This window comes from Aquarana catesbeiana, linkage group LG01 (assembly GCF_042186555.1).
Source record: "Aquarana catesbeiana isolate 2022-GZ linkage group LG01, ASM4218655v1, whole genome shotgun sequence".
Taxonomy (NCBI): Eukaryota; Metazoa; Chordata; class Amphibia; order Anura; family Ranidae; genus Aquarana; species Aquarana catesbeiana.
In genome coordinates this window covers 603679510-603702048 of record NC_133324.1, presented here as the reverse complement: position 1 = coordinate 603702048, position 22539 = coordinate 603679510, and the positions used below count along the sequence as shown (strand labels likewise).

At 44.5% G+C, this 22539-nt stretch overlaps 1 protein-coding gene across 2 annotated transcripts in view; it reads left to right on the top strand.

Annotated features, from left to right (window-relative positions):
• The window catches only part of RANBP3 (RAN binding protein 3), a 114733-nt gene that overhangs the window by 67482 nt on the left and 24712 nt on the right, over positions 1–22539 (top strand). Inside the window, exons 9-11 of one of the 2 annotated variants that reach the window (XM_073598985.1) lie at positions 11634–11753; positions 11957–12057; positions 20473–20551. In XM_073598985.1, coding sequence (XP_073455086.1) covers positions 11634–11753; positions 11957–12057; positions 20473–20551 — 300 coding nt within the window. The remainder of the gene's footprint in view (positions 1–11633; positions 11754–11956; positions 12058–20472; positions 20552–22539) is intronic. The other variant, XM_073598993.1, reaches the window with a different exon arrangement.

The window sequence follows — 22539 nt, the reverse complement described above, 5'->3', positions numbered from 1 at the left end:
TTTCGTCCTTTTCGACAAGCCGATAAGGAAAAGGACCACACACAGAAGAGACGCTGGTCTTCTCAGAGAGGAAGAGGGTAGAGGTGGGGTACTCTTTAGAACCCCAGGACAAACCCCTAAAAAACAATGACCATCTAGTAGGGGGGAGACTACAGGACTTCTTACCAATTTGGGAAAAACAACAAAGAGTCCTTTTGTTCTGGGGTTAATCAAAAAGGGTTATCAATTGGAATTCTCACAAAGCCCCTCAAATCGGTTTTACATCACAAACCTGCCAAAGGATCGGGAAAAAGCTCTGGCCATGAAGTCTCTGTTACAGGAACTGATGCAACAGAAGGTCATTTCCCAGGTTCCGAAAGATCAAGAGGGGAAGGGGTTTTACTCCCACATTTTTCTGGTCAAAAAGCCATCAGGAAAGTTCCGCCTGATTCTCAATTTGAAGGTTCTAAATCGATCCATAAAATACAAAAAATTCAGGATGGATACGATTTTCTCAGTGAGGAACTTGCTAACCCCCAAATGTCATATGGCTTCCATCGATTTGAGAGATGCCTATCTCCATATACCAATAGCGCCCCCATCACAAAGGTTCCTGCGTCTCGCAGTCAGTCTGGGGGGGGATTTGGCACCTGCAGTTTCGGGCTCTGCCTTTCGGTCTTTCCGCCTCTCCCAGGGTATTCACAAAAGTGATGGCGAAATCTTTGGAGCCCCTGAGGCTGAAGGGGATTTCAATAGTACCCTATTTGGATGACCTGCTACTGTTTGCAGACTCAAAGGGTCAAGTAGAGGTCAACCTACAGACAGTTCAAACACATCTAAGAAGTTTGGGATGGCTTTTCAATCTTCAGAAGTCAATCTTAATACCATCTCAAAGGGTAAGGTTTCTGGGGTACGAAATAGACTCTATAGAACAGAGAATTTTTCTACCCCAGGAGAAAATAGAGAAGATGCAGTTGACCCTGAAAACACTTCAACCCAACGCAGAGATCTCTGTAAGACAAGCCATGTCTGCTCTGGGACTGTTGACAGTGGCAATTCCTTCGGTACAGTGGGCCAGGTTGCATGCCCGTCCTCTGCAATCGGATATACTGATGAATTGGTCATACCAGGAACCTCTGGAGAAGAAATTCAACATGGGGCAAGAGCAAAAAGATCGCTCTGGTGGTGGAGGAACCAAGGAAACATTTCAAAAGGGCTTCCTTGGGTCTTTCCGGTAACCAGAAGGCTGACTACAGATGCCAGCGCATGGGGATGGGGAGCTCATTTGGAAGAAAAAACGATTCAGGGAGTTTGGACCAAAACAGAAGCGAGAAGATCTTCAAATTGGAGAGAGTTAAAGGCTGTTCACCTAAGCCTCCTCTCCCTCCTGGAATTTCTAGTGAATCAACATGTCCAAATATTGTCAGACAATATGACGGCAGTATTATATTTAACAAAGCAAGGGGGCACAAAAAGCAAAACCCTAATAGGTCTAGCTCATCAGATCCTAAGATGGGCAGAGAACAATGTGGCCTCTCTATCAGCAGTCCATCTGAAGGGGACGGAAAACACTTTAGCAGATCTCCTCAGCAGGAAAGAAATAAGGGAAGCAGAGTGGTCTCTCAAACAGGAATTATTCGAAACAATTTCCAGGAGTTGGGGTTATACCCAAGTGGACCTCTTTGCAGAACAGGAAAATGTAAAAATACCAGTCTTCTTCTCTCTTCAGAGACAGGATCAAGCTCTCGGTGTAGATGCGTTGGCTTACAAATGGGACTTCCATCTGTCCTACGCTTTTCCCCCGTTTCAACTGATACCAAGGGTGTTGGCCAAATTCAGATTGGAGTCCACGGAGCTAATATTAATAGCTCCTTATTGGCCGAAAAGACCCTGGTTTTCAACCTTGATGAACCTCTCAGTGAAACCTGCTTGGAGATTACCAATCAGGGCAGATCTGTTGAGTCAGGGCCAAATTTTCCATCCAGATCCAGCTTATCTCAAACTAACAGCTTGGTTTCTGAAGAACAAATCTTAAGACAGAAGGGTTTATCAGAGAAGCTTATTTCTACCCTTCTTGCAAGTAGAAAAAAAGTGACGAGAGACATTTACTTTAAAGTCTGGAAGATCTATAATTCTTGGTGTTCCAGTAAAAACTTTGATTTTCGTACCACATTTTCAGTTTTGGAATTTCTTCAAGAGGGATTGGAGAAGGGGTTAGCAGCAAGTACGCTCAAGACGCAGGTAGCTGCTTTATCAGTTTTTTTGGAAAGAACCCTGTCAGGGGAACCTTTTTAATAATCAGATTTTTTTTTAGAGCAATGGCAAAAGTAAAGCCTAGACCTGTTGTTAGTTTTCCCAAATGGGATTTATCTTTAGTTCTTCAGGGACTAACTAAGGCACCGTTTGAACTCATAGAAGAAGCATCATTAAGTTTCTTGACGTTAAAGACTATTTTACTGGTAGCAGTAACTTCCGCACGTAGAATTAGTGAGTTACAAGCCCTTTCAATTAAAGAGCCCTTTGAGATGTCTACAGGATAGGGTAGTCTTAAGGACGGATCCAGCATTTCTACCAAAGGTGGCTTCAGTTTTTCACCGTACACAGGAAATCATTCTCCCTACTTTTTGTCCTTTACCTTCGGGGGCAGGAGAAGAAGCTTTCCATACTCTTGATATCAGGAGGTGTCTGCTTAAATATCTGGAAAGAACAAAGGAAATCAGAAAGTCATCTTCACTCTTTCTTTTAATGGAAGGTACTCACAAAGGAGGTAAAGCTTCCAAGAGCACCCTCGGAAGATGGTTAAAGCAAGCCATTAAAGAGGCATACAAATCTTTGGGTCTGGAACCTCCGGAAGGGGTATTACCTCATTCTACTCGAGCAGTGGCGGCATCATGGGCAGAAAGGGCCGGGGCATCTCCTGAGCAAATCTGCAAGGCTGCCACATGGTCCAGTTTTTCGACCTTCATAAGGCACTACCGTTTGGATCTACTATCAGCCTCGGACCAATCATTTGGTAGGAAGGTTTTGCAGGCAGTAGTCCCACCATGAAGTAAGTTTCTCGGTTATCCTCTCCAAGGTGCTGTCCTGAAAGGCGAAGGGAGAAAACCTTAGTTAGACTTACCGGTGACGGTATTTCTACGAGCCTTTCAGGACAGCAGCCTACTTCCCTCCCTTGGTTATCATATGTAAAGTATAATTATAGGACCTGGTAATTGTCTGATTATATTTTCCAGCATGTCGGAGGATTTCTCGGTAACAACTGACAGCATGGTGGAAGCAGCTGCTTTTTAAAGGGGCGTTGTCACGCAGTGTTTCCTGTCTAAGAGGTGGAGCTGCGCTCTCTCCAAGGTGCTGTCCTGAAAGGCTCGTAGAAATACCTTCACCGGTAAGTCTAACTAAGGTTTGTTTTGTTTTTGTTTGTTTTTTTTTTTGTTTTTTTAGTTTTTTTTTTTTTTTTTTGGCGAAGGGTCCACCCCCCCCCCCCCCCAAGATGTATACCATACTTAAAATTGGATTCCGTTCATTGAAGTCAGACCTGAAGTTGCAGGGGAAAGTCGGATCAGAAGTCATGCAACTTCCGTGTTGGAATAGTGTGAACATAGCCTTAACCAGGAAATCATTCTGCTATCTGTGCAGCCCCAGTTCAACAGAAGGACATCGTCCTCCATTGCCTGGATGTAATTTGTGCTGTGGTTGTCTACCTTGGAGCCACTGCTTTCATTAGAAAGACAGACTTCCTTTCCTGCAATGGTGGGAGTGAGCGACCCAATGGTTTTGGTGTCCTAGCTTATGTTTTTGGAGCCAGTTTTCCGAGTGGACCCAAATGGCCTACAGGTAAAACAAAAAAATCTTGGGGGGGAACCCCGCGCCAAACAAAACAAAACACACAGCGTGGGGTACCCCCCAAAATCCATACCAGACCCTTATGGGACGAGTGAGGCGCCCCCCCCCCCCCCCCCCCCAGACCATTCCAGGCCACATGCCCTCAACATGAGGGGGGTGGGTGCTTTGGGGCAGGGGGCCTCTTCCCGATTCTGGTATGGTCCAGGAGGCTCGTCGCCCCCCCCATCCCCTTTTCCTGACCTACCAGGCTGCATGCTCGGATAATGCTCTGGTATGGATTGGGGGGGGGGGGGGCAAGCTGGGTTTTTATTTTAAATTTTGACGTGGGAGTACCTGTTAAAATCTATACAAGATCGAATGTTCTGGTATGGTCTTTGAGGGGGACCCAGGCCGTTTTATTTTCTTATTTTGGCGTGGTTCCCCCTTCAAGATCCATACCAGACTCAAAGGGCCTGGTTTAGATCTGGGGGCGACCCCACGCTGTTTTTTCCCCAATTTTGGCAAGAAGTTCCCCCTCAAGATCCTCAGAGCACAAATCCAATGCCACAAGTTGGATCAGTTAAGATGATGAGTCTGACTTACATTCAAATCAATGGGCTGAAATAACGCCCAAGTCGGACCAAAGTAGAGCAGGAAGCCTTTTCAAAGTTGGACCAGTTAAGCCAGATCTCATAGGGAACCATTGATTCTGACATGTCATGCGACTTGTGCTCTGGACGTCGGAGCGCTTGTTGGACCAGTGTACACCAACTAAGGTGAAAGTCTGAAAAACCATCTTACAAAGTAGTTTCAAGACCACCTTGAAACCCACAGAAAAAGGTGCCCACAGGGAAAGCGCATGGTCATTTTGCTTTCCCTGCGGTTCCTGCATCGGAAACATGCTGCGTTTTTGGGTGCCATTCAGAATGTGATTCCCGCAGCCACACGCATAGGTGTGAAACTAGCATAAGCTCAGGTTTACATTGATGCGATTTGACATGTCAAATTGGCGGCTATTGCTGGTCATAGCACCATCCGAATCTGTGTGATGCTGAGGTGCCACACTGATTCCCAAAAGTAGTTTCTGTACTACTTTTGGCGACTTCGGGTGCAAATTCAAAAGACATCTATGCAGGAACCCGCACAGATGTCTCTGAAATAGCCCCTGAAGTCGGACTGACATGCTAGTATGAAATTGTGCGAGTTCAGCTGAACTTGCATGATTTCAATCCCGCAACAGTGTGAACCTAGGCTAAAAATCAGCAACTACAAATGCCGCAGCTGCCGACTTTTAAACACACACTTCATGTCCCAGGATCCAGGGATGTCCTTGCTTGACCCGACTCTTTGCCAGCTTTTGGGTAAGGCGCCATCATCCTAACTGTGGGCAGCTGCCTGTGAATCCTTGCAGCTTCACAGCTGGTTGCCCATTGTACATGCGTGAGCCGTGAATGGTCCCATAGTCTCCCGGGACCTGTGACATGTCTTAAGAGGCTGGGGAGAGAGGCGAACTTCCACTGGCAATGAGAACGGGTACCTGGTACTTTCCACAAAATCTGTTTCTTGGACTTCAGTGAGAGACGCAGGTCCCTCTGTATCTATGATGCTCTTCGTGTACTTTTATGTACTGCTTTTCACAAAAATGAGGCTTGCTTGAGAGTGGGAGAAGTTATACTGGGCTGCTTGTGTTCAAATTCTCCTGTAGGTGGTGATATAACCCAATAGTATCTAATTTCTAGAAGTTCATTGAAGGGACACCAGGAGTTAAATATATAGGATTTTTGTTTTACCATAAAATTTAATTGCACAGTACAGGATTCATATTCCTAGACCATGGGTTATATGCTCTACCTTCAGGTGACTGGACACTGGCAGTAACGTTTGCTTAGCCCCTAGTGCATTGCCATATAACCCTATCCAACTCCTCAAACATTCGGCTGAATAATCAATTTACCAAAGTCTGCTTTCCAGCCCCCACATCGTCTGGGGTATTTGGGTCTAATCACGGACACAACCCAAGCTGGAATTTTCCCTTATCGTCTTTCAGGACAGCACTTGAGAGAGTGACTCCTCCCCTTGCCAACAGGAAACACCTCTTCCACCAAACTTTAAAAGGAGGCTCCTTTCCACACATTGTCAGTTTTTGTGTTTCCTCCGGAGGGAACACTTCGTGGGGAAGTCAGGGCTCTCAGGTGCTGTCCTGGGAGCTCAGGTTTCCTGGTTTTTTTTTTTTCATCAAACACCTTTTACCTCATGAGAGCTGTTCCTCCCATTCCACAGCTGAGGTGAAGTGCTGCTGGCTGGGCTCCCTCTCCCTCTTCATATGGGCTCAGGGTGAGTCCGACTGTCGTGGGCATCGCTCCTAGGCGGCGGCAAGACAGGCGGTGGCCGTTTACTATATTTTTTTCTCAGGTCCACCGCCTGTTGCTCATTGCACCGCCGCCATATTGGGGATGGCAGCGGGGCTCCATCCGCCGGAAGTGAGGCATCCGGAGGGGGCGGCGCCCACGGAACAGGCGTGCGGCGTCATTTCCGCCGGAAATCGCAGAGGGAAAGGGGAGGAACGGGGCTGGTGCTTATTTAGCGGTTCTGGTCCGGCGCACTGGCGCTATTGGAGTCCGGAACCGGCGTTTAGCCACACAAACACAGCAAGCGCTCCTCGATGGAATCGATGGCGGCAGCGAGTGGGACAGGCACAGGCACCAGCAAGGCCCAGGTAAGGTGCAGTTGTATACTGTCTTCCCTGTACTGTGGGGTCTCTCTCTCTCTATCTCCCCCCCCCCCCCCCCGGTGGCAGGGGCCTGTCTGGGCACATAAAGCAGTTAACTCTTACTGTGCACCTGTGGTGAGCATCCTTGGGTATAGGACAGGTTGTCTCACTGGGATGGTTTCTTCTTTTGTCTCATGGCAGGCCAAGAGCTCTGATCCAGTGACAAAAAGAAAATGTCCTTCATGTAAATCCAAGCTACCTGAAGGATGGAAGAAGACGTTATGTCAAGCTTGTATTGATTTGCTAGTTAAAGAAGAAGCTTCTTCCGCTTGCAGCGACTTGATTGCATCAGTTAAAAAGGAACTTGATGCGACTATTCAATCATTTCGCTCTTCCCTAGCAAACCCATCCCTGAGTCAGCCTACTACCTCACAGTCCTCCCAAGGCTCACTTATAGTCCCGGTGATGGAGACTGAGGCATCTCCTACCCCAGAGGGACATTCCCCCTCTCAATCTGAGGATTCTGATGAGGGTGAGGAAGGAGAAAATTTACCTTCAAGATTTAAATTGTCTTTAGAACAGGTAGATGGCCTGTTAAAAGCAATCTATACCACACTGGGTCTGGAGGAGGAAAGAAAGGAGTTATCTCTGCATGATAAAATGTATGCAGGGCTTAGCGAGCCCATGGATAAAAGGATGGACCAGCTACTAAAGAGGGCTTGGCAATCCATCATGGGAAATCTTAAACCTACTATGGCAACTACAGTGGTATCCAGAAATATGGAGTTCTGGTTAGAGCAACTTAAGGCCCATATCTCAGCAGACTCACCAAAACAAGAAATTTTGGATTCATTTTCAACTCTGTCTGCCGCTGTCGCATTTATATCGGATGCTTCAGCGGAATCAATTAAAATGACAGCTAGATCTGCTGCCCTAGCCAACTCAGCCAGAAGGGCTCTGTGGTTGAAAACTTGGCCAGGGGATGCGGCATCCAAAAACAAGCTGTGTGGGATACCGTTCCTGGGTGACTTGCTTTTTGGACCTGATTTAGATGCGGTTCTAGATAGAACTGCTGATAAAAAGAAGTCTTTTCCCATCAAAAAGAAAAAGCAGCCAGTTAAACGGTTTTTTCGTTCCCAAAGGGCTCAAGAACAAACCAAACCCCAGGAGAAAAGAAAAAATTGGGCATTGCAGAAGGGTAAAGGCAAAGGAAATGTCCTTTTCCATCCTCCTGCAGCCTCCGGTAAAGCACAATGACTTGTGCGTACCAGTGGGGGGAAGGCTTCAAAGTTTCCTTCCCCTTTGGGCCAGCATGACGGAAAGTCTATATATTTTGGACATGCTGTCCCAAGGTTACAGGATAGAGTTTTCGGATCGCCCGCCAGAAAGATTCTTTGTAACAAACCTACCAAGGGATCTAACAAAGGCTCTGGCCATGAAGAACCTTTTAAAGGATCTGAGGCACCAGAGGGTAGTGATACCAGTATCCCCAGAAGAACAGGGTCAGGGTTTCTATTCACACATCTTTCTGATAAGAAAACCATCCGGAAACTTCCGTCTTATCCTCAACCTAAAACCCCTGAACAAGTCAGTCCTATACAAAAAGTTTTGTATGGACTCAATTTTCACGGTCAGAAACATTCTGACAAAAGATTGTTTTATGGCATCAATCGATCTGAGGGATGCTTACCTTCATATTCCTGTAGCACCTCAGTCCCAGAAGTTCCTGAGGTTTGCGGTGAATATGGGCAAGGAGATTATACATCTTCAGTTCAGGGCCCTTCCCTTCGGCCTGTCGTCAGCTCCTCGTATTTTTACGAAGATAATGGCGGAAGCTCTCGCCCCTCTTCGACTCCAGGGGATTGCGGTAATTCCATATCTGGACGACCTCCTCTTTTTTGCCCCATCCAGGGAAAAGTTGCAGGAGGATTTGAACAAATCCCGCAGTCATTTGGAGTCACTAGGGTGGATAGTGAATGTTCAAAAATCAAATTTCATCCCAGCTCAGCAAGTACTGTTTCTGGGTTATTTGATAGATTCAGTGGAGCAAAAGATTTTTCTCCCAGAAGAGAAAAAGATCAAGGTCCAAAGGGTAATAACGGCACTACAAACAAATCAACTGATTTCAGTCCGAAAGGTTATGTCGGCTCTGGGGACATTAACCTCTTCAATGCCAGCCATCCAATGGGCAAGGCTGCATTTCAGGACTCTCCAGAGGTTCCTTCTAAGGACATGGAACCACAGGACGGAGAGTTTGGATACAAAAGTAAAGATTCCCACCAGAGTCAAACGTTCACTTTGGTGGTGGAAAAGTCAGGTGGTACTGCAAAGAGGTCTTCTTTGGTCTTTTCCGACCGGGAAAGTGGTCACAACAGACGCCAGTTTGCAGGGATGGGGGGCCCACATGGGTCAAGCCTTAGCGCAGGGAACATGGTCCCAGTTCGAGGCCCAAAGATCCTCAAATTGGAGAGAGCTGAAGGCAGTTGCCCTAGCATTAGCTTTCTTCTCTCAAAACCTCATAGGTTGCCATGTCCAGATTTTGTCAGACAATGCCACGGCCATAGCCTACCTGAACAAACAGGGAGGCACAAGAAGCAGGGCCCTTCACTTACTGTCAGTAGAGATTCTGGAGTGGGCGGAGAACCACTTACTATCTCTATCCGCAGTCCATCTAAAAGGCACATTGAACGAAGTAGCGGATTATCTGAGCCGACAAAAAGTTCAGGAATCAGAGTGGAGTCTGAACAGGAAGGTGTTTGCATTAATCACCAGTGTTTGGGGCCTTCCGCAGGTAGATCTGTTTGCTTCAAAACAAAACACGCAGCTCCCGAATTTTTTCTCCCTTCAGAGAGACATTTGCTCTCAGGGGATAGATGCTCTGGCACATCCGTGGGATTTTCACCTGGGGTATGCTTTTCCTCCATTGCGATTAATCCCTCTAGTGTTGAGGAAAATACTGAAAGAGAGAGTATCAGTCATTTTGATTACTCCATATTGGCCAAAGAGAGCTTGGTTTTCCACGATTCTGCAGTTGGCAATCAAACCATGTTGGCATCTCCCGCTCAGTCAGGATCTGTTGATTCAGGGGCCAGTGCTTCATCCAGGGGTAGACAGGTTAAAGCTCACTGCCTGGTATCTGAGGAGCAATTAATGAGAAGCAAAGGCTTTTCAGAACGTTTAACTGCTACGTTGCTTTCCAGTAGGAAAAAGGTAACCAGGGATATTTACGCCAAAGTATGGAAAGTATATGTTTCTTTCTGTCATTCCGAACATAGGGGGGTTAAAGACCTAGTTTCAGTGCTGGAATTTTTGCAAAAGGGTGCAGACAAGAATCTGGCGGTCAGCACTCTTAAGGTGCAGGTGGCTGCCTTGGGAGTTTATCTGGAGAGATCCTTATCTTCAGAAACTCTGATCATGAGATTTTTCAAAGCACTTTCCAGGTCGAGACCGGTACCGGTGAAGCATTTCCCAAATTGGGATCTCTCGGTGGTTCTGCAGGCTCTGGCAAAAGAACCATTTGAGCCTTTACAGGCCATATCCCTAAAGAATTTAACTTTGAAGACTATTTTTCTGGTCGCAATTACTTCAGCAAGAAGGATTAGTGAACTGCACGCCCTATCAGTAAAAGAGCCTTTTTTGTCAGTTTTTCCTGATAGAGTTGTCCTTAAAGTAGATCCGGGGTTTTTGCCAAAAGTGGCAAGCTTTAGTAACAGGTCTCAAGAGATTACTCTACCAACCTTTTCTGCTAACCCTTCGGGTGCAAAGGAAGAGCAGTTTCACAATTTAGACGTAAGACGTATCCTATTACAGTATTTGGAAGTAACAGGAGGGTTTAGAGTTTCAGATTCATTATTTGTTCTTTTCTCTGGAAACAAGAAAGGCCAACAAGCATCAAAAGCATCATTGGCTAGATGGCTTAAGACAGCTATTTCTGTAGCCTATTCTCAAATGGGTTTATCTTCCCCGCTGGGAATTAGGGCTCATTCAACAAGAGCCCAGGCCACTACATGGGCAGAAAGAGCTGGTGCCACCCCAGATCAGATTTGTAAGGCGGCTACGTGGTCAAGCTACTTAACGTTTGTCCGTCATTACAGACTGGATCTCCTATCAGCAGGTGATCAGGCTTTTGGCAGAAAGGTTCTGCAGGCTGTGGTCCCTCCCTAGGGGGGTAAGTCTCTATTATCCTCTCAAGTGCTGTCCTGAAAGACGATAAGGGAAAATTCAAGTTAGACTTACCGGTAACTTGTTTTCCTTGAGTCTTTCAGGACAGCAGCATCCCGCCCTATTGTTTTTTCATATATATACTGTGACTAATCATATCTCGATTATGTGTTCCAGTTTGGGGCCGGAGGTTCTCTACTACTACTGACAATGTGTGGAAAGGAGCCTCCTTTTAAAGTTTGGTGGAAGAGGTGTTTCCTGTTGGCAAGGGGAGGAGTCACTCTCTCAAGTGCTGTCCTGAAAGACTCAAGGAAAACAAGTTACCGGTAAGTCTAACTTGAATTTTCCTCCCTCCAGGAGATGACTAGCTCTTGGACCTTCAGGTCACAACGCCGCTCCTATCTGTGGCATACTTGGCTAATTGTCCGCCTAGAATATTGGTAGGGAGAACATGCATGTATACGAGACCGTTTTTCCAGCAAACATTTGGTTTGGATCTTTGGAGCAGGCATCAATGTGAATCTTGTTCTCTTTTGTAAAGCATTGCTTGCTCGTGAATTTACTGAGAGATAAATTTACTAACACTGATTCTCATCTTTAGGCCAATGAGGCTCAGCCAGAATCTTCTGCTAGTAAATTTGCCACAGAGAGCGTAGAGCGAGGGGAGCAAAGTTCTCTTTTGGAGCAGATATCGATGTGAATCTTGTGTCCTTTTGCAAAGAGTTGCTCTCTCGTGAATTTACTGAGTGATAAATTTACTAACGCTGATTCTCAACTTTAGGCCAATGAGGCTCAGCCAGAATCTTCTGCTAGTAAATTTGCCACAGAGAGCGTAGAGCGAGGGGAGCAAAGTTCTCTTTTGGAGCAGATATCGATGTGAATCTTGTGTCCTTTTGCAAAGAGTTGCTCTCTCGTGAATTTACTGAGTGATAAATTTACTAACGCTGATTCTCAACTTTAGGCCAATGAGGCTCAGCCAGAATCTTCTGCTAGTAAATTTGCCACGGAGGGCGTAGAGCGAGGGGAGCAAAGTTCGCAGCAGTCGTTTGTTTTTGGGCAAAATCTTAGAGACAGAGTAAAAGTAAGTTTATTGTTTTTCTTTTCTAATAAAATATTTTAAAGGAGTGTTCATTCAACCTTATTTTCACCTTTTTTTTTTTTTTTTTAACCAAATTAAACAACATTTATTTTTATGAATTGACGTTTACTGAAAAGTTAAATTCTACGTTATAATATAACCATCTGCTTACTAAGACATTAAACCCACTTTTTTCTTCCCCGTAGCTTGGAGCAGTAAATGATTCACTTGATGGGGAAAAGTCTGGCCCACAGAGTGCTGATGCTCCAGCGCAGACTAACTACTTCCTACAGTATATTAGCTCCAGGTGAGGTCCTCCTGAATGCACTTAATGTATAGCTTTGTGTTAGAGCAGTATGGGTGCAGGTGCTATTTATAGAATCTCAATTCCACCCTATTGGTTTCGCTGTTCCCTGGAAAAAAAGGTGTGGGGGTCCTGGTGCATATATATATATATATATATATATATATATATATATATATATATATATATATATATATATATATATATATATATATATATATATATATATATATAATTATTATTTTTGAAAAGATATGGACTAAAAATAGGCTTGAAAAAATGTGTTTAACACCTGTGTTTAAAAACCCAAATGCTTTAGCATCTGCCATGCTGGCTCTAATACATTTCAGAATTTTTTTGTATTTGTTTTGTGATATACAGTAACTCACAAGTGAGTACACCCCTCACATTTTTGTAAATATTTTCTTACATCTTTTCATGTGACAGCACTAAAGAAATTACACTTTGCTACAATGTAAAGTAGTGAGTGGGCAAAAGTGGTTCTCAACCTTTTTAGTGCCGTGACCCCTTGATAAAATTTCCCAAGTTGTGGGGACCCAACTGTTATGAATCGAAATATAAATATCTGATATGCAGAATGTATTTTCGTTCTTACAAATCTAACATCTTAAAGCCTAGTGATTAATCACAAAAACGATCTGTAATATATAGTGTGCAATATTTATAACTAACATAAGTTACAAATGAATAAAATGTTTACAACGTGCGTTTATTTTTGTATTCATTGTGTATTGAACTGTATTCACTGTATTGTATAATCATGTGAAAACAAAGCGTAACAATCTTAATTAGACAGTCTCAATATAATAACAGTAAACGACATTGCTACAAAATTGTTGCAAAACCATGCATCAAAAAACTAAAGCGTCAGTGCGAACGCTGAGGTTGCTTCTATCTCACCAGATCAGAAATTCTCCGAAGTCTTTGCAAGATCACAATGAAGATCATCTTCTGCAGCAAGTCTACTTCTGTATTAAGACTTGATAACCAACAAGCTTAAAAAGCCTGTTTCACAAAGATATGTTGCTGGAAATGGAAGAAGGTGACGCAACACAATCTCAGACAGAACAGGATATGACTGCAAACACTTGATCCAGACATTATTAACGGACATGGAAGAGAAATCATTTTTTGCTGCATCGCTGGTAATGAGATCAATGAACTCCTCTTGTGCATTCTCAGGAACATCTTCAACTTTGACTGTGAATGGACTTCTAGCAAGTGCAAACGGGGTGTCAGGAAAATTTGGAAAGTACGATGAAATTTCGTCCGTAAGCATTGCAAGTGTTCTTTGACAGATGTGTGTCTTTTGGAAAAATCTGGACAGCCGCACTCCGGATTGGAAAAGTGAAAAATAAAATCCTCTTTATTGAAAAAGTAATAACATGATTAAAATCCGTACATGGCTTTGTTGGGATAATGCAGCATAACCGCTAACGCGTTTCACGCTCCCATAGAGCGCTTACTCATAGCTGGTTTGTACAAAAGTGATCACAACTTATTTGCACATAATTTGTCTACCACATGACTACATATTGATTATCTGATTCTAAACAGCTGGTCGTTAGTCTGTGTGGGATTTTTTTGGCATAGATGTGATTGGATGTGCATCCTATAGTGGAATCACTAATGAAGACATGAATATATAAATGAAATGTGTTCATGTTGACAAATGTCAGCATATATGAATGATAAAAAAAATTTTTTCAAGGTTTTCAAAAAAACATATTTGTTGTTTTCCAAAATCACAAGAATGAGATGAGTGCTTGAATTTGACGTTCAAACGTATAAATTATCATACGGATGATAATTTATACGTTTGAACGTCAAATTCCAGCACTCATCTCATTCTTGTGATTTTGGAAAACAACAAATATGTTTTTTCGAAAACCTTGAAAAAAAATTTTTTATCATTCATATATGCTGACATTTGTCAACATGAACACATTTCATTTATATATTCATGTCTTCATTAGTGATTCCACTATAGGATGCACATCCAATCACATCTATGCCAAAAAAATCCCACACAGACTAACGACCAGCTGTTTAGAATAAGATAATCAATATGTAGTCATGTGGTAGACAAATTATGTGCATATAAGTTGTGATCACTTTTGTACAAACCAACTGTGAGTAAGCGCTCTATGGGAGCGTGAAACGCGTTAGCGGTTATGCTGCATTATCCCAACAAAGCCATGTACGGATTTTAATCATGTTATTACTTTTTCAATAAAGAGGATTTTATTTTTCACTTTTCCAATCCGGAGTGCGGCTGTCCAGATTTTTCCAAAACACACACATACCATTGGAATAGCAATTGCCGGCACCTGGGGCTCTCACAATCATCCACACAGCGGAGGACGGGAAGCTTGAACCCGGTCACCTAGAGCGGTGGTAACTATCTTGTTCTTTGACAGAACTTATTGTTTTAATCCTTTTGTCAAGTTCAATGTCATTTTCCTCAAAGAAAGCAGATAAGTTGGGCAACATGTACATTCTATTTTCATCCAATTTTTGTTGCCAAAGGTGAAGTTTCATTTAGAATGATCGGATCTTTTCAGACAAATCGAGGCATGTTGCATTTGGTCCTTGAAGAGATAAATTTAACTCGTTCAAGATTGCAAAGATGTCAACCAAGTAAGCTATTTTCTGCAATTCATTTTCATCGCTGAGAAGTGCTTCAAACTGCGGTTTTGCTTTCTGATGAAAAAAAAACGTTTTTAGTTTATTACGAAGTTCAAAAACACGTTTTTAAACTTTTCCTCTTGACAACCATCTCACTTCAGTGTGAAATAACAGAACATTAGTGGAAGCTTCCAATTTATTACAAAGTTTTGAAAAGAGTCGACTGTTTAAAGCACTCGCTTTTACAAAATTGACGGCACTTATGGCGGTTTTCATTACTTCTTGTAACTCTTGTGGCAGTGTCTTTGTTGCTAACATTTGTCAATGAATCATACGGTGAGTTCCAATGGCTTTTGGTGATTCATTCAATACCAAACGTTGAAATCCAGACCGACATCCTAGCATAGCTGGAGCACCATCTGTGCAAACACCACAAACCTTTTCCAAAGAGATCTCGTGTTTTTCCAGAAATGAACCAATTGTCAAATACATCATGTGCAGTAGTTTTGTTTCAAGAGGTTTGCAAAAAAGAAACATCTTTAAAGTCACCATCATAAATATACCTCATGTAAACCAGTAAATGAATCTACAGATGTTGCAAACTGTTCTCATCAAGCTGGTTGCTAAATATTCCAAGTGGAGCAGATTTCATTTCCTGGATTACCTGATCAATAATATCAGCAGACATGTCATCTAGTCTCCTGCTGACAATGTTGTTGGATAAGGAAATTGCACTTGATTTCGTAACAAATTCGGCTCCAATCATAACTCCAACAATGTCTTTGACTGCTGGCAACAGCAAATCCTTTGCAATTGTGTGAGGTTTCTTAGCTCTGGTGATTCTAAGAGCCACCAAATATGAAGCTTCAACGGCTGCTAGCTTTTGCTTGTGGTACTTGCCGCCAGTATCAAGTCTGCTTTTCTTGACACCATCAGCTTTGTTATTTTAAAATACTGGATATCCTTACCAGCAAAGCTCAGATGCTTGGTATCAAAATAACATTTCAATTTGTTGGGCTTCATAGATTCGGCTGATAGAACTTTATTACAAAATAATGCTTTGCAGTTTCTCAATTCCTGCTGCAATTATTGAAGTAAAACCATACTTGAAAAAATCGTCACTGTAGCTTAAGGTTCTTTTCTCTATGATCCATTATCATGGGCTCGCTGATAAAAATATAAGAATAGCTTCAATAACACAGACTATTACTAACACTTAAGACTCCCCCCATCCCAAGAGCTCACCCATGTCTCTTGCCTTACACATCTACAGACAGAATTACAAAAGTTAAATTCCCTCTCAAAAATCCATGTGCTCAGCCACAACTCGGTAAATAAATTTACATTTACATAGCGGACAACACCAAGTTCTCAGACAGTGTGAGTCTGATCAACAAGCTGTTTATATGCAAATCATAAAATATTACTTACCTAAGACCACCCTGCCTACAGGGTGACACCGCCGCTGTGTGATTTCACTGCAGAACATGGAGCGTTGTCACTCTCCTACTGGAACAGGAAAAATAGCTCTACTGGCAGGGCCAACAGGTGATAAAACTGCTACAGGGGACTCAGATACCAAACATTGCAGTGTGTTGTTCATGACAGAGCACATCATAGATGGCAGTGTTATCTTCCACCTGAAGGCATCGGGAGCAAGGTTGAGGACAGCAGGAGAACACTGCCTGGGAGTCTCCACAGAGGAAGCAGCCATGTGGTCTGGGGAGTTCAGTCAGAGGACTGAAGAGCATGCCTGATGGGACTGGGAGCAGTCTGCGATGGATGGAAGGTCAGTCAGAAGGACTGTGGAGTGGGCAAGAGAAAGGGGCAGCTGCAGCCAGGAGGGCTGGCAGTGCCTGAGGAGGTGGTACTGGGCTGCCGGGCAGACAGCAGGCAGGGGGGCACAGTGGCGACATTTGGCACAGTGGTGACAATTGATGGGCACAGTGGCTGCATTTCATGGCACAGTGGCAGCGTTTGCTGGCACAGTGGCGACAATTGATGGGCACAGTGGCTGCGTTGGGCACAGTGGCTGCGTTTGGCACAGTGGCAACAATTGATGGGCACAGTGGCTGGGTTTGGCACAGTGGCAAAAAATGATGGTCACAGTGGCTGCATTTGGCAAAGTGGCAACAATTGATGGGCACGGTGGCTGCGTTTGGCACAGTGGCGGGGTTTGCTGGCACAGTGGCGGCGTTGGATGGCACAGTGGCTGAGTTTGGCACGATGGCAGCAATTGATGGGCACAGTGGCAGCGTTTGGCACAGTGGCGACAATTGATGGCACAGTGGCTTTGTTTGATGGCACAGTGGCTTTGTTTGATGGCACAGTGGCTTTGTTTGATGGCACAGTGGCTTTGTTTGATGGCACAGTGGCGGCAATTCATGGGCACAGTGGCGGCGTTTGCTGGCACAGTGGCGACAATTGATGGGCACAGTGGCTGCGTTTGGCACAGTGGCTGCGTTTGGCGCAGTGGCAACAATTGATGGGCACAATGGCTGCGTTTGGCACAGTGGCAAAAAATGATGGTCACAGTGGCTGCATTTGGCAAAGTGGCAACAATTGATGGGCACGGTGGCTGCGTTTGGCACAGTGGCGGGATTTGCTGGCACAGTGGCGGCGTTGGATGGCACAGTGGCTGAGTTTGGCACAATGGCAGCAATTGATGGGCACAGTGGCAGCTTTTGGCACAGTGGCGACAATTGATGAGCACAGTGGCTCCATTTGCTGGCACAGTGGCAGCAATTGATGGGCACAGTGGCTTTGTTTGATGGCACAGTGGCTGCGTTTGATGGCACAGTGGCGGCAATTCATGGACACAGTGGCAACAATTGATGGGCACAGTGGCGGCGTTTTTTTAATGTGGTGTGTTTTTTTTTTTTTTTTTCTCCCCCAGGGTGTTTGCACCCCCACCACTGATTTATATATAAACGTCCTGGTTGGTTCCTCAAAAGTGGTTATTCCGTGCCAGTGCTAGATATACAAAGTGTATAGCACCCAAACATGTATCTAGCACTGGCACGGAATAACCACTTTTGAGGAACCAACTGGGACGTTTATATATAAATAATATGTATCGTTCCATAATTAAAAAAAAAAAAAAAAAAAAAAAAATTTGTCATGTCAGCACTTATTTATAACAAATCTATGTCTTGATTGCCCTGGTGACAGTACAAAATGCTATTACTGTCTCTGACTTACCAAAAGTCACAGGTGTTCCGTCAGATTCAGCTAGTGATGTTTCGTCGCCGCTCTATTGGTACACTCGTCCACAGCAAGTGGACTTCGGTGAGTGAAAAAAGATGTCTGCTTGCCGACTTCTATGTGTAGCCTTACTGCGGACGAGAGTACCAAGATGGCGGTGATGGAACATCACTTACGTGCGGTCTCTCCTCTCCCGGAAGTGACATCTCTCTGGCCGAGGCGGACAGACTCCGGCATAAAACAGTAACTTCGGGTCCGTCTCGGCCAGCATTCGAGAATCGGCAATCGACCCCCAGGTTGAGAACCGCTGGTGTACAGCTTGTATAACAGTGTAAATTTGCTGTCCCCTCAAAATAACAACACACAGCCATTAATGTCTAAACTGCTGGCAACAAAAGTGAGTACACTTTTGTGTACTCAAATTGGGCACAATTGGCCATTTTCCCTCCCCGGTGTCATGTGACTCATTCGTGTTACAAGGTCTAAGGTGTGAATAGGGAGCAGGTTTGTTAAATTTGGTTTTGTCACTTTCCCTCTCTCAATCTGGTCACTGGAAGTTCAACATGCCACCTCATGGCAAAGAACTCTCTGAGGATCTGAAAAAAAGAATTATTGGGCTACATAAAGATGGCCTAGACTATAAAAAGATTGTCAAGACCTGAAACTGAGCTTCAGCACGGTGGCCAAGACCATACAGTGGTTTAACAGGACAGGTTCTACTCAGAATAGACCTCGCCATGGTTGACCAAAGAAGTGGAGTGCACGTGCTCAGCATCATATCCAGAGGTTGTCTTTGGGAAAAAGACGTATGAGTGCTGCCAGCACTGCTGCAAAGATTGAAGGGGTGGGGGGGGGGTTAGCCTGTCAGTGCTCAATCCATACGTCGCACACTGCATCAAATTGGTCTGCATGGCTGTCATCCTAGAAGGAAGCCTCTTCTAAAGATGATGCACAAGAAAGCCCGCAAACAGTTTGCTGAAGACAAGCAGACTAAGGACATGGATTACTGGAACTATGTCATGTGGTCTGATGTGACCAAGATAAACTTATTTGGTTCAGATGGTGTCAAGCGTGTGTGGTGGCAACCAGGTGAGGAGTACAAAGACAAGTGTCTTGCCTACAGTCAAGCATAGTGGTGGGAGTGCCATGAACTGTGGCTGCATGAGTGCTGCCAGCACTGGGGTGTTCATTGAGGGAACCATAAATGCAACATGTACTGTAACATACTGAAGCAGAGCATGATCCCCTCCCTTCGGAGACTGGGCCGCAGGGCAGTATTCCAACACAATGACCCCAAACACACCTCCAAGACGACCACTGCCTTGCTAAAGAAGCTGAGAGTAAAGGGGATGGACTGGCCAAGCATATCTTCAGGCCTAAACCCTATTGAGCATCTGTGGGGCATCCTCAAACAGAAGGTGGAGGAGCGCAAGATCTCTAACATCCACCAGCTCCGTGATGTCGTCGTGGAGGAGTGGAAGAGGACTCCAGTGGCAACCTGTGAAGCTTTGGTGAACTCCATGCCCAAGTGGGTTAAGGCAGTGCTGGAAAATAATGGTGTCCACACCATATATTCACACTTTGGGCACAATTTTGCAAATTTTTTCACTTAGGGGATGCACTCACTTTTGTTGCCAGTGGTTTAGACATTAATGGCTGTAGGTTGCGTTATTTTGAGGGGGCAGCACATTTACACTGTTATACATGCTGTACACTCACTACTTTTACATTGTAGCAAAGTGTAATTTCTTCAGTGTTGTCACATGAAAAGATAAAATATTTACAAAAATGTGAGGGGTGTACTTACTTTTGTGAGATACTGTATATTTATAATTATCTTCATGCTCCAAGTCATACATTTTCAATTGATTTCTGAAATTATGACTATTTTGCTTTTTTCAGTAAAACAAACTGATAACTCAAAGGGGTTGTAAAACTCAGACATGAAATCTGAACAAAGCATATCCCTTTTATAGTGTGTACTTGTCTTAATTCACAGCACTAAGTGTCATTTCTCTCTGCTGCCTCATTCCTCTGCTATCCGCATGACTGACAAGTTTTCCTAAATCCAAGAGAAAAAAAGGTGATGGGGGAGGGATTTCCAGCACACAGCCTGTGATATACAGCCTTAGCTCTGTTCCTGTGTGCTGTGTGAAGGGGGTGGGTGGTTGTTATGCCCTTCTCTTCAGTGAGCTCTCACTGAGCTCTGCAGAGTGTAATTTCATGTCCCTGCCCCCTGCTTTCTGAAAGCTCAAACAAGCTGTATAAATTCTGCACTTTGAATCGACGTAGAGGGGAGAGGGGGCAGATAAACAGGTACAAATCCATGTAGGGGGCTTTGCTTCATCTCTGTGTATCACCTGAGGCTAGTCTCTTCACTGGATTTACAACCACTGAGTTGAGTTTACAACCACTTTAATTGCAAGTGTGTTGCAAGCAAGGCCTTTTTTTTTTCTTTGTGTTAAAACCTATGCACTTGTACATTTTTTGCCTTTGGTTTTATTGAACAAAAATGGCTTTCCTCTGCTGTGTTTTTTCTAATTTACCCGGTTTTTCTTTTTGTAGCTTAGAGAATTCGGCGCACAAAGCAGAAGCAGCAAGTAATAAGTTTGTGTTTGGACAAAATATGATTGAGCGAGTTCTGGTGAGTATCATCTCTGATACATATGTGGATTCCACAGCATTGCAGTGCACTAGATATAATGCTAGTTGTTACAGGCTTTCCTTTTTCTTAAACTTGACCACAAACCCCACTTTTCTGCATGGAGAATATGCAGATTGTGTTGTCTTCACTGCATTACATGCTAAGCTTTCTTTGGCATGGCCTTGGAAACCTATTCAGTGTGTTTCCAAAACTGTCCTGCACTCGTGCATCTTGGCTCACTCTAGAAAGCGCTGGCTTTTTATAGGGTGGGCTGTGTGCATCAAAAGCAGATGAGCGGTTTCTGCATTCGTAACCTTGTGGTGTTCCGTAACACTGCTGATAAAGTGGATTGGCTGGGCTTCTGCAGGGACACCCATGTCAATGGTCAGTATGAGGCAGTGGAACATCTATGATGATTTTTCCACACCGTGCTTCAAAGTGAAAAACCTCTGTAGACTGAAGACTTCCATCTTCTGACAGAATTCTTCGGATCTGGAGTCTATCTCGATTGGTTAGGGATGACTTGGTTTCCACGTATGCACATGGGAGTTACTTTATCCTGACGCCCACTCATCCAGCTGTGCATGGCTCTGGGTACCACCTGTAAGTAAAATATGTTAACAGGCACTGAAAAAGCATAAATAATCTAGGGCTGAAACGATTAATCGATATTATCAATGATGAAAATCTTTGTCAACGACTTTCATTATCGATTAGTTGGTCCACACCTTCCTCCCTGTCCGTCCGTTAAAATCCTCCTGTGTACAAGGCGCCACCGTATGTGACCAGGCATGTCTGCGCCGCATGTCCATGCCTCTCCTCCTCACTGACATCAGCTCCCCACTGATCTTCTCAGCCCTGCCCACTGCTGCCTCGAGGGAACAGAGAGGTGAGAAGCAGCCGTGAGGAGAGCCGAGCTGCACGCTGTGTGTGAAAGGTAGCAGCATGACTAGCAATAACACAGTAAAAAAGGGAACTCATAGTTACATAGTTACATAGTTACATAGTTAGTAAGGTTGAATAAAGACACCAGTCCATCCAGTTCAACCTGAGTGAGTGTGTGTCTACAACCCTGACCCTTGTCCCTAACCCTGTACATCGCACACTCACATCAGTCCCTACCCTCAATCCAAGGTCCCCATTCATATACTAGGGCCAATTTTTTGGACAGAAGCCAATTAACCTACCAGCATGTCTTTGGAATGTGGGAGGAAACCGGAGTACCCGGAGGAAACCCACGCAGGCACAGGGAGAACATGCAAACTCCAGGCAGGTAGTGTCGTGGTTGGGATTCGAACCAGCGACCCTTTTTTACTGCTAGGCGAGAGTGCTAACCACTGCACCACTGTGCCACCCAACTCAGTACATTATTTTTTATGACAAGTGCCCGATGACTGATCCTCCTAAGTATTCCTGGGGGGGGGGGGGTTGCCCCATCATTGGTGTTCCGGGGGGTGGGTGGAATAGTGCCTCATCATTGGTTTTCCTGGGGGGAGAGAGAATAGTGCCCCATTGGTGTTCCTGGGAGGGGAATAGTGCCCCATCATTGGTGTTCCTGGGAGGGGGAGGGGCATAGTGCCCCGTCATTGGTGTTCCCGGGAGGAATAGTGCCCCGTCATTGGTGTTCCCGGGAGGAATAGTGCCCCGTCATTGGTGTTCCTGGGAGGAATAGTGCCCCGTCATTGGTGTTCCCGGGAGGAATAGTGCCCCGTCATTGGTGTTCCCGGGAGGAATAGTGCCCCATCATTGGTGTTCCCGGGAGGAATAGTGCCCCGTCATTGGTGTTCCCGGGAGGAATAGTGCCCCGTCATTGGTGTTCCTGGGAGGAATAGTGCCCCGTCATTGATGTTTTATTCTGCAGTTTGAGTGTAACACTCAGTTTTTTCATTATTACTTTTAAATAAACTGAAAAATGGCATATTACGTTTTTTTGTTATGATTTTATCCGATTAATCAAAAAAATAATTGGCTGATTAATCGATTATGAA